Raw genomic sequence first — 14,818 nt, forward strand, 5'->3', positions numbered from 1 at the left:
CTACCAAAATCAGAAAATGGCAACGAGTATGCAGTCACTTTAATATGTGACTCAAACTAAGTATTTAGTTGCCATACCTGTGCCAAATAAGAACGCTAATGCTGTCTCTAAAGCAATATTTGAATCTTTTATCCTGAAGTACGGTCCAATAAAGACGTTCATTACGGACATGGGAACAGAATACATGTATTCAGGTTTAGACAAATTGTGCAAGTATTTAAATATTAAAAATATTACGTCTACAGGACACCACCACCAGACAGTTGAACAATAGAAACAAGTCATAGAACTTTTAATGAATACATACGATCTTACATATCGGTTGTTAAAACTAATTGGCACGTATAGCTTCAATATTTTGTCTTTTGTTTCAACACGACCCCCTCTATGGCACATACTTATTGTCCATATGAGCTAGTATTTGGTAAAACAAGAAATTTGCCATAGCAATTTACCTCTGCACAACAAAAGGGGGTGTTTTTTAACGACGTACTCCGAGTCACATCAGGTGGGCAGAGCTAAGGACAGGTAATTTAATCAATTTTGAACATTAAACTCGATGGACAATTCAACATGTACATGAAAATATTAAATATTGTACATGGAACATAGAACACGGAAAGGATCATGCTCGTCATGGTTCGTCTTACAGACGTTAAGGGCTATTGGACGAAAATGACGAGAGGGCCTTACAGGGACTGCGAGTCGTAATTTGCTTAATAAGTAAGTGGAGCAAAATTGACCATTGATTAGCTTAAGAATAAAAATACCGCCATGCCGGGTTCGACGATCATTTAGGGTGGGGAGGCTTAAAAGTCTTAGCCTGTCGGCATACGATGGAAGACAACGATATGGGTCCCAGTTTAATCCACGTAGAGCAAACAAAAGGAATTGTTTCTGAACAGATTCAATAAGGTCTTGATACTTCGCATATTCAGGTGACCACATACATGAACACTGTTCTAGAATAGTGCTAACGAGGGAGATATAAAGAAGTTTTGATGTATAAGGATTGTTTATGGGGAAGACAACCAATTTGCCACCCTTGAGCAATAATTATAACGCACGAATAAGTTATTATATGCTGTGTATTTCGTTTTCGTTTGTTCTCTGGTCGGAGCTGCAACTACTGATCGAATCGCTAAGCTTCAATATATATAAAAACTCTTACAATGTAGCTTAGCATAAAAATAAGGCGACAGAAGAAGAAGAGATAGAGAAATAGATAACGAAAGAGAAGAGCTAAGAGCGCAGCAGGTGCAGCCATACATCCATGCGCTCATGATTAGGCGCTAGCGGTCTGCTCCGAACATACTTCCCCCGTTGGAAGAGGTACTGTTCCAACTATATCGGCATCGTGGGGCAGAACGGCTTGATACGCATTTGCGGCCTCCAATTGTCTAATAACTCTTCCGCAATGTGGTCAGCAACGCTTGTAATCCTGCATGGGAATATCTCTTGTCGTTAGAGAGCTGTTGCATTGCTCTTGTAGCCAAGAAGGCTGCTGGCTTTCCTACGGCAGCAAGTGTGTCATTATCAGAATGATTAGTAGGATCGTTGACGACGGCAGCTAAGACAGACTGAGGAGTAGACGCACTCGGCAGCCCTCCAGACACGATCCATCCAAGTTTGGTGTTCTGAAGAGTTGGCAACGCGCTATCCAAATGAATTTGTTCCGTAAAAAATGAAGGCAGAACCAATTATGAGATCTATTCGATCTGAACGATTGAAGTGAGGATCAGCGAGCAATATATTTTCCGGAATTTTGTATGATACTGCGTTTATATCGAAATGGGGCTTATACTCAGTGATACGATCAGTCACAACCGCGGAGAATGAGGCACGATAGCTTGAATCCCGGGATTGCGCTTGAATGTCGACTGTAATATCACAATTCAGAGAAGATTCACCAATCCCAGAGACTAGTGTATGGCGCTAGTGGTCTGCTCCGAACAGGCATTTTAACGAGTTTTCGTTAATATGTTCTTGATATGTTCTTGGCGCTGGACACCCAATTTAATAGCCTTACGCTGTTAAATGAGTCTCCTAAGCGCAAAAAAACTGCTATTGGTGGGCAGCATGTAGGCGGATCCCAACTACCCGCAACGGGCTCTCAGCACCAGTCTCCCTCGGCACAGCCCTCGACCCCAGCATTAATTTCAAGAGTGCTGAGATCGAGCTCAAGGAGAGTTTCGGTACCCGAATGTTCAGCGGGAGTGCCCGCACCGCCGGTGATTTCTGTTTTGACCCCTGGGGGTCACAAATATTGACCCCTCAAAGAAAAAAAAAGGGGCCTGTAGGAATAACTCTTCCCGGGCCTGATCATACCACTGCGCCTTCTACGTCTTCCAATCCCGACCCAAAAAACTAACCTTCTCCCTAGGTATTTCCTATCAGAATGCAAGAGGCTTACGTAGTAAGCTTCCTAACTTGAATTCTGATAGCCTTTCTTTTGCATCTCAGGTTATTGTGCTCACAGAAACCTGGTTAAAGCCGGAGATTCTGACCTCCGAAGTTTTTCCAGCTGTGCTCACAGTATATCGGCTAGATCGCTCTATCAGACGAGGGGGTGGAGTTCTTATAGCGGTGGCTTCCTGACTCACGTCAGATTTATTAACCTTCTAGGAATGCAACTATGTTGAATTCCTCTGTGTGAAGCTATCTATTAAAGGTAGCTCCTTTTTTATTACCTGTTCCTACATACCTCCATTGTCGGAACTTCCTATTTATTGGAATCACCTTTCTGCTATTCAGATGGTTTCCGGTAAACTTTTGGATAGAGACCAGGAGGTAGTCCTAGGATATTTTAATATTCCTGATGCTTTTTGGTACTCAAATAATTCCACCAATACTCTCCATACACCTACACAACATGACTTTATCGCTGGCTTGTTCGACATTTCGCAGTCTCAACCATGTGCGAAATTCCTTACAGCGCACTATGGTCCAGAAGTTGATTTTTTTGGCATAAATTCGAAATTTTCATGTTTAAATTTTGTATTTTTGATTTAAAATTATTAAAGTTAAAATATCAAACATAAACAAAACTAAGAAAAAATGCTTTACAAGCTTCTCTGAAGTTTTTTTTTGAGCTTTCGAAACCACACAATCGAATAGCTATTTGGTAATAAGAAATTAGCGGCAAATTGCTTTGTTTACTTTTTTACGTGAAAATAAAAATTCTTTGTCCGAACAAACTGTTGATAGTAATGAAAATTGTAAATCAAGGTATGTATTTTTTACTGAATATAGTCTGTTAATGTGTAGTCTTAGTGTTTGTGTTTTGTTTAATGTTCAATTTATGTGTATTTTCTATAGAAAATTAACATGCGTCCCTTGTGTTTCGTGGAAAAAAACTAACGACCTGACGGCTGCTGACAAAAACTAATTACGTCAGTTTATACTAAAATATGTCGTTCTTTATCGGTAATTAACAACTTTTCCCCGTTCGTCCCCCTTTTCACGCAATTCCCCAATATTTAGCGACGTTCGAATTTCACCATAGCGATCTCTTCGATATTTGGCTCAGCAATAATCGCAAAATATCATCTGTGTTAGATTGCATTTATAAGAAAATGAGCCATTACCACGTCGAAGATAATAAAAAATTAGAAATCAATAAAAAAAACAAGTAATTTTGAATCAATTATTAAAAAAATGACTACCAAAATGCAACTATATGGTCGAACGTTTTCAGGAAAAAATATGGAATGATATGATATGGGTCTACGAGTAAGCGTGCCAAAGCAAAATGGTAGCGGGAACAGCAATGCCGGTAATACAGCAAGAAGAGCTTTTGCAAATATTGAACAAATATCATCCATTACCGGCTTTGACAAAACCCTTTTAAATAATTTTCACGTTATATTAATAGCAGTTTCGTGTAACTTTTATATAAACTCTGACAAATTTCAAACTTTTTGTGAGAAAACGATTTGCCTATATATGCATAAATACCCGTGGTACCCCATGTCACCAACGATTCACAAAATATTAGTCCACGGTTTTCAAATAAATAATTCAACGTTAGTTCCACTAGAATGCTTAGGCGAAAATGCTTCAGAAGCCCGCAATAAAATCTATAAAAAAGACCGACTCTCACACGCAAGGAAAAATAGCCGAATCAATACTATGACTGACATTTTCCACAGGGCGATCGATTCCTCGGATCCGTTACTATCTAGTGTCTGTTTAAGGGAAAGAAAACGAAAAAACACAAAAAAAAGCAATTCCCAAAGAAGTATTAAGCCTTCTGGAACTGCCGTCAACCGAGAACAACATCCCATTTGAAAAGGAATTGCAATCTGATTGTGATGCGGATTACGACTTGAACGAAGGCAGCTCAATAATACTAGAAGAAGAAGAATATAATGTTTAAGACAAAACCCATACATAACATATACCTATGTATATATATAAATGTAAGTATATTGTCTGAATTCAGCTTCATACTAAATTTCTAATTATAATACTACGAATCGGTTTGTATGGGAGGCAATAGAGGGCGTGGTCTCTCAGACTCAAAAGTTTTTTTTTACATTATTGTCTTTCTGAAAAATCATAATGTGCAAAGTTTTAGGTCTGTAACTCTATTTTTTGAATTTATGCCAAAAAAATTTACTTCTGGACCATAGTGCAGCGCTTGCTCGATCTTTGCTTCGTTTCTGATTCTGCGAGAGTCAGTTTAGCAAGGGTGGCGCCTCTGACGCAGCCCGAAGATCCTTTTCATCAAACTTTCGTTGTGACCCTTGATATTGGATGTGACGTACAGAATATTTCTGACCGTCCAGCTAATAAAGTCCTATGACCTCAGGGGCAAAAGAGTTCGAATCTACTCGTATAACCAAGCGGCTATAAAATCCCTAGCTGCCGTGAAAACGAACTCACGACTAGTGGCAGAATGCAAGAAGGCCCTTAATAGACTTGCCGACAAAAATAAGGTACAAGTAACATGGGTACCGGGACACAACGAGATCCCAGGAAATGAGAAGGCAGACGAACTAGCCCGTGCAGGCTCGGCAGGGCTAAGTTCTGACTTCGAATTACCGATCTCCCAAAACGCGATCCAGACAAGGATCCATGACCACTTTAAGCATAACTTATTATTATTATTATTTATGAATAATTTTATAAACGAGTTCAATTGGTCCGATCTATACATGTGCACTGACATGGCAGTTGCCGTGGATATTTTTTACAGTGCCATGAATGCATTTTTTACTGAATCTGTTCCGTTATATTATCCGCCCAGCTCGAATAAACCGCCGTGGCTTACTAAAGTGTTGAGCCGACTTAAAAATAAAAAATCTAGACTGTATGCTAAATTTAAATTCACCGGTTCTCAATCTGCCCTTTCATTTTATTTATCAGCTCGGTCAAACTTTACCGTGCTGAACGCGCAGTGTTAAAAAAAACTATTGTAGGGCCCAGTTCACACAGGACCCAAAACAGTTTTATAATTTCGTTAACATTAAACGTAAGCCTAAAACAAATCCTTCCTCGCTTTCATTTGAAAATACTACCGCAAATAATGATCAGGCAATAGCCGATCTATTTCCGCAGTTTTTTCAAACAACCTATTCTAGCTCTTCGTATTTACACCAGACTTATTCCTACGACATACCCAAATCGAACTTAATTTTCTGTCCTAGCCTAAACGAAAGCTCTCTCCTTTTAGATCTTCATCGTGTCAAGCCAGTTTATTCGCCAGGTCCCGACGGAATTCCTGGCTGTGTGCTCAGGTATTGTGCCGACGCCCTGTGCTATCCCCTTCTGAAATTGTTTACCTTGTCCTTAGAAACTTCCCACTTTCCCATTATTTGGAAGGAATCGTTTATTATTCCTCTCCACAAAAAAGGTAGCAAACTGGATGCCAGCAATTATAGAGGAATCTCTAAGTTGTCGGCCATCCCTAAATTATTTGAAAACGTTATCACCCCTCACTTACAGCACCTTTGTAGATCGGATATTTCTTTATGTCAACATGGTTTTATTAAGCGAAGATCAACAACAACAAATCTTTTGGAGCTCTCTTCTTATATTATAAAGGGCTTCCATAATAATTGTCAGACAGATGTAATCTATACTGATTTCAGTAACGCATTTGACTCTGTTAACCATTCTCTCCTCGTTAGAAAACTCGATTCAATGGGTTTTCCACGTGATCTTCTTAGTTGGATCTCTAGTTATTTGAATGGCAGGACGCAAAAGGTCCTCTTTAAGAATAATTTATCCAATGTTCTAAGGGTTACATCTGGTGTCCCGCAAGGAAGCCATTTGGGACCTTTATTGTTTACATTATTTATAAATGACCTGCCCAAAGTCTTGACTAACTCCAGAGTGCTTATGTACGAAGATGACGTCAAGCTTTGCGTGCAATACAATGACGTTGCCTGCAGTCGGATTAACAAACAGATCTTAATAATTTTCAAACTTGGTGCCGTGTAAACTTATTAAACTTAAATGGCTAGAAATGCAAGCTCATGACATTCTCTCGTGTCGTTCCTAAGCTTGCTACTTACACGCTGAACTGCTGCTCTTTGGAAAGAATTAATTCTGTTGACGATTTGGGTGTCCGCTTGGACCCAAAACTTGACTTTATTGATCATATTTCGTCTATGGTGAATAGACCCAGGGGTGTGCTTGGATTTATTAAACGGTGGTCGAAGGAATTCAATGACCCCTATGTTACTAAATCCTTATATACTTCCTTAGTTTGTCCTATCTTAGAATATGGATGCTGCGTTTGGAGCCCTCAGTAATAAACTTACCGTCCTTAGCCAATCGTAGAACGATGCTAGGGATAACCTTTATTTTTAACCTTATACATGGTGATGTGGAAAGTGCTGACTTGTTGAGTCACCTTAATTTCCATGTACCATGTAGAACAACTAGATCCTATATCCCATTAGTGTTGTGCCACTGTAGAACCTCCTTTGAACTTCATGAACCTTTTAGAGTGTTATGTGCAAATTATAATGATTTGTACTAACTAATCTCTAACGTAGATACCCTTCCCAAATAAAAATCTTTAATACTAAAACACTTAGTAAGCTAACAATCTGGCAGTACGCCGGTAGTCTATTTCGTCGTATTCTGTCCTATATTTTACATCGCGCCTACTAACGCCTAACCCAAACAGGCACGTGCCTGGTGTCATACGGGCCACTTGAATGTACTGACCTTAGTGCATCAACGTCCATAATAATGTCTCAGCAGTCTGTCGCTGTATCGGCTGGTGTGACGACCGATCTGCTCCTCAATGGTATATACGTCCCTGTGTAATGTGGAGCCTCGCACATACCAGGGGCAGCCCGTTATTTGCCTAAGTGCTGGGTTTTGCAGAAATTGGATGTGTTTATGGTTAGATTTAGCCGCAATCCCCAATATTTGTATGCCGTATAACCATATTGGGGCTATGCAATGGGCATACACAGCCCTCTTAGCCCTAAGTGACGTGGTCCTCCTTTTGTTTACGAGCCATCGCAGTTACTGCATTTTTTGGCCACACTTTTTCTTCGTGGCTGTGAGGTGTGGATCAAATGTAAGGCGTTTGTCGAGTGTGATACCCTGGTACTTGGCTACATTCGGCTGCTCTAAGGTAACTCCTTCCAGCTGAATAGGGAGCGTGGTCGATCTTAGCGTTTTCAGCGTGAAGCATGGTATCTTTAGATACCATGGATGGTATTTTCAGATACCATCTCCTACACCAATCTGCCAGATTGACAAGATAGCCCTGCAATCCGCTAGCGGCTTCTGCGTGGTTCTTAATGTTGTACAGAACAGCCACATCGTCTGCGCATATGGCAATTAATGCTTTTGAGGGCAATTTCATAAAGTCGTCATTGAGCGTAAGTATATTTGCAGTGTAAAGCGAGTATAACAGAGGCACCCCTGCTCTTATTGACCAAACAGCTGAGTCTGTGTCTCTAATCCTGACTTTGAAAACATGTCGATCCAGATATGACTTAAAGAGTCCATAGTATGGTGCTGTCAATAAGTTGTTTATCTTGCATGGCAAGCCATCGTGCCAAACTCTGTCAAATGACTGTTGCATATCAATGAAGATTTCGTTGCAGTATTCCTTGTCGTCAAACGCCTGGAGGATATGTAGTGCAAGTCTATGGACCTGCTCCACTGTGCCGTGTCCCTGTCTAAATCCAAACTGGTGGTCCGGAAGTAAGTGTTGCTGATTTATGACTTTTTATGACGGAGCCGGACGGCAATTAGTCTCCTCCCACACCTTTAATAAAGCAGGGAGAAGATTTGTGGGGCGATATGACTCAAAATCTTTCCCCGGTTTACCTGGCTTATGGATCAACAGGATTGATGCCATCTTCCACTGCTTGGGATAAGCCTCCACTCTAATTATTGCGTTAAATATTAGCGCAATGTACAGGAGCGCTTTGGTTGGTAAAGCCTTCAGTGTGGCATAGCACTTGGGGCTTTGTTGTTCGGCAGTATCTTTGTTATGTCAGTAATCTCCTTAATCCTGATAGGGCGGATAGGCATGGACATCTGCAGTGGTGTCAGCAGAGTGTTCCGAGTCTTTCTTATATGCTGGAGTGAAGCAAACTCATTCGGAATGAAACGATCCTTCAGGTGTTGAGCGAACGCGTTAGCTTGCTCCTCCTCATTTTTTGCCTGTTCTCCGCCTGGGCACCTGATTGGAACTTGTCTGAATGGCTGTCTTTTCAGTGATTTAGTACACTTCCAAAGCGAATAATTTGCATCAACGGTGTAATCAATGTTAGCCAACTTTTGTTCGAAAAAATCACTTGGAAGTTCCTTCAGGACTTCGCGGAGTTGTTTCGCTGCTCTATTCCACAGAATGCAATCGCAAGGATCTTGGGATCGAATTGCTCGTCTGCGAAGGCGCCTTTCGATTTTGAGAAGCCCTCTGGCTTCTCTTGTGAGCACGATGCCTTAGTTCTTCTGGGCTGTCGGAGGGCATGGAGGCGTTGCCGCAGCAGCTGCCGTGTAAACTTTGGTGGTGAGTTGTCTATATCAGCCTCTATATCTTCCTCATTGTTCAGAGATTCATTAAGCTTGAATGCCGTGTCTAGATACTGCTTAAAGACCGCCAAGTTAGTGTGTTTAGTAAAAATTCGAGGACTGGAGTAATTGACTACTACTTCTGTTGTTATTGTGGCTATCAGAGCAAGGTGATCCGAGTCCAGATCCCAACAGTGGCTTATTCTGCTTTGATGATCCGGTATACAGTGGTGCACAGCGAAGTCTATGCAGGACGGCTTGTGGCTGGGTGCATATGGATACCTAGTGGGCGATCCTGTTGCGAGTATTTTGTTACCACAGGCAGATATGGCGTCAGCTAATTCTATCCCTCTTGTCGACGCGCATTCCAGTCGCCGCCAATCAGGTATCTGTGGCCGCAATTTCTAAAGATGTCTGTAAAATCTTTATCGAGTAGTCTATTTCCAGCAGGACAGTAGAAGGCACTAACCTCCATATCACCGAGCCCGGTGACTACCTTAATTGAAGACATTTGGATAGTTAATGTCTCAATGACTTTTTGTAGAAAATGTTTTAGTGAGGTTTCTACCAGAACCGCTGCTCCACCTACGCTCCTATTATTGTGAGATGGTTTATAAGCTGGGTAAATGACATAGCCGTGTACTTTGATGGTGGTTCCCCTGTTTAGCCGTGTTTCACTCAAAAGGATAATGTCAACGTTATTATTGTGCGCAAAGAGCTCAATTTCTTTAGCTTTTCCTGCGATGCCATTGACATTTCTAATTAAAATCTTAAGAGTACCTATTGTGTGTTTGAGGCGTTGTTCGGGATGTGGGGGTTCGAGGAATCCCCATTCCGTTGCTTAATCGTTTTTATCAGTTCATATACCATACTTTCAAGCCGGTCTAGTCTTTGACCATTTTGCTCGGTCAGTTTATGTTGGTCATGTTGCTGCTGTTGCAGAAACCATAGTAGTTGCTGTTGTTGTTGTTGTTGCTGTTACCCCTTGATCAACTTTGACAACCACGTTATCCAAACTCGACGCATCGCTAATGATTTGAAACAAATCGTTGAGGTTGGTGATGCTGACTACAATTTGCGGTGGTTTAGGTGTGGGATGCAGTTGACTGTTGCCAATCTGCTGTGGGCTCGTCTCTATTGAAGAGGCGATATGAACATCAACTGGTTCACTTGTGTTAATTTCACTAGTATTATCACTCTCTTCATCGCATTCCATATCTAAAAGGGCAAAACGGTTAGTATTATCTACATTGTTAGTTACTGACGTATTTAGTTAGTTATATTTGAACTTTTGGGGCTCATGTTCGGAGAGATCGGTTTCTTTCGTTTATTTAATTGAAGCTTTTGAGCATCTCGAAGCGGCTCCACTTGGGCGCATTGGTCGCAGCTCCACTTAACATTGGAGTTGAGGTGATAGGTGATACCATTCGTGCACCATGTCCAGCACTGCTAATTGTTACAGTTGCTGTAGTAACTATGGAGCTACTAGTGGCGCTAGTGAAAGTGATTGTTGTTGTTAAAGTACTTATGTTGTGAGTACCAGGCAGGCGCTGAGGGCCCAAAAGCTCTGCTCTGATTTCCGACGGAATTTTACCCGCTACTCAAAGCATTTCTTCATAATCAATCTGCTTATTGCTAAGCTGCGAGTCAGAAAAAATGTTGCACCCATTGCAGCTATAAAACTAAATTGCTCAAAATTGGTGTTTTAAGCAATCTATTACACATTTTCTGCAGATGCAAAAGTAGGTCCGATCAAAACAACTGATGACACAAAGATTTACCTCCCTTCTGTGCGGCTGAGCGCAGAGTGAGGGGAGATGCTTTGCCCAAATGGGTAGGTAAGCAATCTTATCAATCTGTTGTTTACTTTTTGTTATTGTCCAGCTGCCGACACTGTGCAAGACAGTGTCCGAAAATTATCGCTTAATCCCTTTTGCACACGATAAGCAATAGATCAATACGAATTGTCCGCGACACAACCGATCTCAACAAGAAATTTTAGTGAAATTGAAATGAATTTGAACAGATTGAATATTGGAATGCCGTTTATTGATGTATTCGCCGATATGGAACAGAAGGCGAGTAATCGCATGCAGCAACGCCTTTGCCTCCCAATAACAGATTTTTTTCGTACTTTAAAGCCGGCCAGCTTGAAAAGCGCATTTTATTTATTCAATTTCCTTCCGTCTTGGTTTTAAATATATATAAAAAATAATGTTGCTGGAATATCAAAGCCGTTCAGTTTTTTGATCCGGCAACGCTTTACACTTTTCGCTCGTTACATTTATCTTATGTTAGAACCCTCCCTAACAAATAATCAGAAAGTTTTCATACATGGAGTTTGTCCCTTGAAGAATATTTATCTTATGTTAGTACTTATCTTAAAGCTGAAAAACAATCGATTGTATATGAAACTATCGATGGTTATCCAAAACCGGGAACAGTCAGTATCGATGGTATTATCCATTGTCTTCCACCTCTATATATATTACTTATATTTCTAGAATTGGGTAATTTCACTTTTGTTTTAATGTGTGGAATTTTGTGTGCTGTTTCTCATGATCCTAATTGGAATCTTAGAAGTCTGATCGAGGTTCTTAAGAGCACTATAAAAAATCGTGGCCCTGACAAACAGGACGAAGTTATACTCAGTTTTCAAACTGGAAGTATTTTACTAGCTGGCAGTGTCTTATGGCAACAAGGAGCCAATGTGCAAAAGCAGCCCATAGATAAAGGCGATTTTTTAATTTTATGTAATGGAGATTTCTACAATTTACAGAAACCTGATAACATTTCTGACACTCTGTTTATAGCTAACAGATTAGCTGAGTGCATTAATGCAGAACAGATAATATCTGTTCTAAAGTCTTTGCAAGGACCACATAGTTTGTTAATATATGACAAAAGTAATCAAATACTTTACTTTTCCCGTGACACACTTGGAAGAAACTCATTAATTATTGAACGCACCCAACATGGTATTAATTTATTGAGTGTATCAGGCTTCTTTAATAACAATCAATTATCAATAGAACTGCCTCCATTGGGTATTTATCAAATGAAAGTTAATAATTTAACGTCATGTGTTGTTCATTTATGGCAGCCACTGAATGAATACTCGGAACAGCTTTTATACAACCTTGATGCTAAAGTTGGCTTGAAAACTACAGTAGAAAGTATCATTTCACCAAATTGGCTCTTAAAAAAAAAATCTAAGATTGATTACGACTTCTATAAAACTCCTTATAATACTGATCATGTGGAGCTTTATGAAAATCTTATTAGTCAACCAAAAATTAAAGCATCACTCAACGCTTTTGATAAATTACTTTCCAAGTCTGTAGCAAATCGTGTTGAATGCACGGCTCCATTATGCCGCATTTGTTTAAGCGCACTTAATACAAAAAAAACCGTGTGCAGGCATGCCAAAATATGCATTTTATTTTCTGGTGGAATCGATTGTACCATCTTGGCCTTTCTTGCCAACAAATTTGTGCCCCATGATGAGCCGATAGAACTTATTAATGTAGCTTTCGAAAGCCTTGGCGGTCAAAACGTATCTGAGAAACGTTGGGATGTACCTGACCGCAGAACTTCTTTAATGTCTGCGAACGAGCTTAAGAGTGTCTGTCCTGAGCGGTTCTGGAATTTCCTTGAAGTTAATGTCACTCGTGACGAGTTAAAAACACAACTTTCAACACGTATAAAGAACCTCATTTATCCACTTCAGACAATATTGGATGAAAGTTTGGGATGTGCCTACTGGTTTGCTTCAAATTGCTCAAATTCAACTGCTCGAGTAGCCTTGATAGGTAGTGGCGCAGATGAGTTATTTGGTGGTTATTGTCGTCATCGAAATGCATATAAACGTTGTCTAGGAAGCAGATCTGAGCGCCAACTTTCTGTGCAAAAAGAGCTTGATTTTGACTGGCAAAGACTACCAGCTCGGAATTTAGCTAGAGATGATCGAGTTATTGGCGACAATGGCAAAACGGCGCGTTCACCATTTATCGAGGAGAACATTGTTGAATTTGTTAGATCCTTAGAACCATACCAAAAATGTTGCTTTAATTTTCCCGAGGGTGTCGGTGATAAATTGCTTCTGAGACTGTATGCCTATAAAATAGGTCTGCGAGACGTGGCCTTGATAAAAAAGAGAGCAATTCAGTTTGGATCCAGAATTGCAAATAAAAAGGAGAATGCTTCAGCTCAGTCTGAACACCTTAAATTTTATATTTAAACTCCTTATTCTATAAATTATTTTAATAAAATTACACTACTTGTCTCGATTTCCTCGAATCAATTTCTATCTGCGTTTTTAGATTATTTAATGAATGAAGAGCTGATGTAAAATCAAGGAGCCCAAAGAAGTTGGGTTAAAAACTATATTTTCCAAATATATGTTTATCACCTAATTATTATTTTTTGTTGACGTTCAGTTTCGAAAATATTTAATTTTAAACATTTTCAGTTTTTCAAATGATGAAAAATACTTAAAAAATGTTTCTCACTTGTTAAATTTGAAACCAAAATTTAAAAAATCTAAAAGTTTACTCATATCAATTTTTTCTTTTAAATTAAAATACACTTTTTCCCCACCTTTTAAAATTTTGAAAATTAGAGCTTTAAAATACATAAAACAATAATATTTTATATGATAATTATTGATAAAATATATTGTTTATGCACGATATCACATTGGAACATTAGGGTTCAAAGCGTGCGATGTGTGAAAAATATGCGAAGAAAATGTTTTCAATATTTAATGCTTTCGAGCAGAAGCACACACATTCGCGCACACATACGAAATTGAGGGTCCCTGTCCTGCAGTACCAGTCATGAGTAATTCATCAACATTTCATCAACAGTCAAGGCGGTGTTGATGATTCATCGATGAATGGTCATACAAATTGTTGATGAATTTAACATGGGCATGTCCACGGTACAATTATAATTATTATTATAATTGTAGCATGGGCATGTCTTATGCTGTCATCAACAATTAATCGATGATTCATCAACAATACATCGATGTTTCGTCAACGGCCATGGTACTGCCGACGACTACCGTCGTAACTGTATCGTGGGCAGAGCGTCGAAGCAGAAGTCGCCAGACAGTCGATGACAGTGGCCTATTGATGACATGCGCTACTGCAGGGTGCCCTGTCATGTAGTGTACACATACGCACTTCCTTGTTCTTGTGTTTTCTTTTACACAAGCGCGATTGTCAGTGCCATCAAAAGATAGCCCCATATTGGAAAACGAATGTTTTGGACTTTACTCATCTTATTAATTCTATTGTCTTTTAAACCAAGTATTTTAACAAAAAACGCTTGCCAACATCATAAAACTAAATTCGTTTGCCATTCATTTTAAAATTATATTATTGTTTGCCCATCCTCTAAAAGTAAATACTAAAAAAAATATGTTTGACCTCCTCTAAGATTTAAGTATAGCAACACGATTATGGTTTATGAAATTGAATAATTTCGAAACTAACCGTGTGCAAGAATTTCGAAAATAAAATTTTTTCCAACTCGGCTCCTTTAACCTTAACCGGGGATGTTTGTCCCCAAGCAATCCACCCGTGTGAAACATTTTGTATTTTTCGCAGATAAAAAACTGCGATTCGTAGTGAATGGTCAAATTTTTACCGACAAGACGAAGACCCACACCCGAAAACTATCGTCAAAATAGGTTTAATCAAATTCGAATTGACAACGGATTGAGAACAAAGTGAGAAATTTCGGAAGGCAAAACTTTGTGGACCATCCGTTCAACGGATTAAGGAAGGCAGATAGATCTCTATGGGAAGACAATATA

At 39.6% G+C, this 14,818-nt stretch overlaps 3 protein-coding genes across 4 annotated transcripts in view; 2 read left to right on the forward strand and 1 right to left on the reverse strand.

Moving 5' to 3' along the window:
• LOC110188788 (uncharacterized) overlaps window positions 1-14,818 on the reverse strand; it is a 108,866-nt gene that overhangs the window by 93,962 nt on the left and 86 nt on the right. The gene's annotated exons all lie outside the window — the stretch shown is intronic.
• The window catches only part of LOC110188499 (uncharacterized), a 53,116-nt gene that overhangs the window by 28,391 nt on the left and 9,907 nt on the right, over window positions 1-14,818 (forward strand). Inside the window, exon 1 of one of the 2 annotated variants that reach the window (XM_086826039.1) lies at window positions 4,294-4,421. The exons of the other annotated variant lie outside the window; for it this stretch is intronic. Within the exon in view, the coding sequence (XP_086682165.1) occupies window positions 4,371-4,421 (51 nt within the window). The 5' untranslated portion in view covers window positions 4,294-4,370. Of the gene's footprint in view, window positions 1-4,293; window positions 4,422-14,818 lie in introns of those variants that run through there. 2 annotated transcript variants of the gene reach the window in all.
• Window positions 11,426-13,297, forward strand: LOC110188779 (asparagine synthetase domain-containing protein CG17486). The gene has a single exon (XM_020958624.2). It carries the CDS (start codon window positions 11,525-11,527, stop codon window positions 13,232-13,234), a length of 1,710 nt encoding a protein of 569 aa, XP_020814283.1. The 5' UTR covers window positions 11,426-11,524; the 3' UTR covers window positions 13,235-13,297.

This window comes from Drosophila serrata, unplaced genomic scaffold (genome assembly GCF_035046125.1).
Source record: "Drosophila serrata isolate PLE 108 unplaced genomic scaffold, ASM3504612v1 contig_125, whole genome shotgun sequence".
Classification (NCBI taxonomy): Eukaryota; Metazoa; Arthropoda; class Insecta; order Diptera; family Drosophilidae; genus Drosophila; species Drosophila serrata.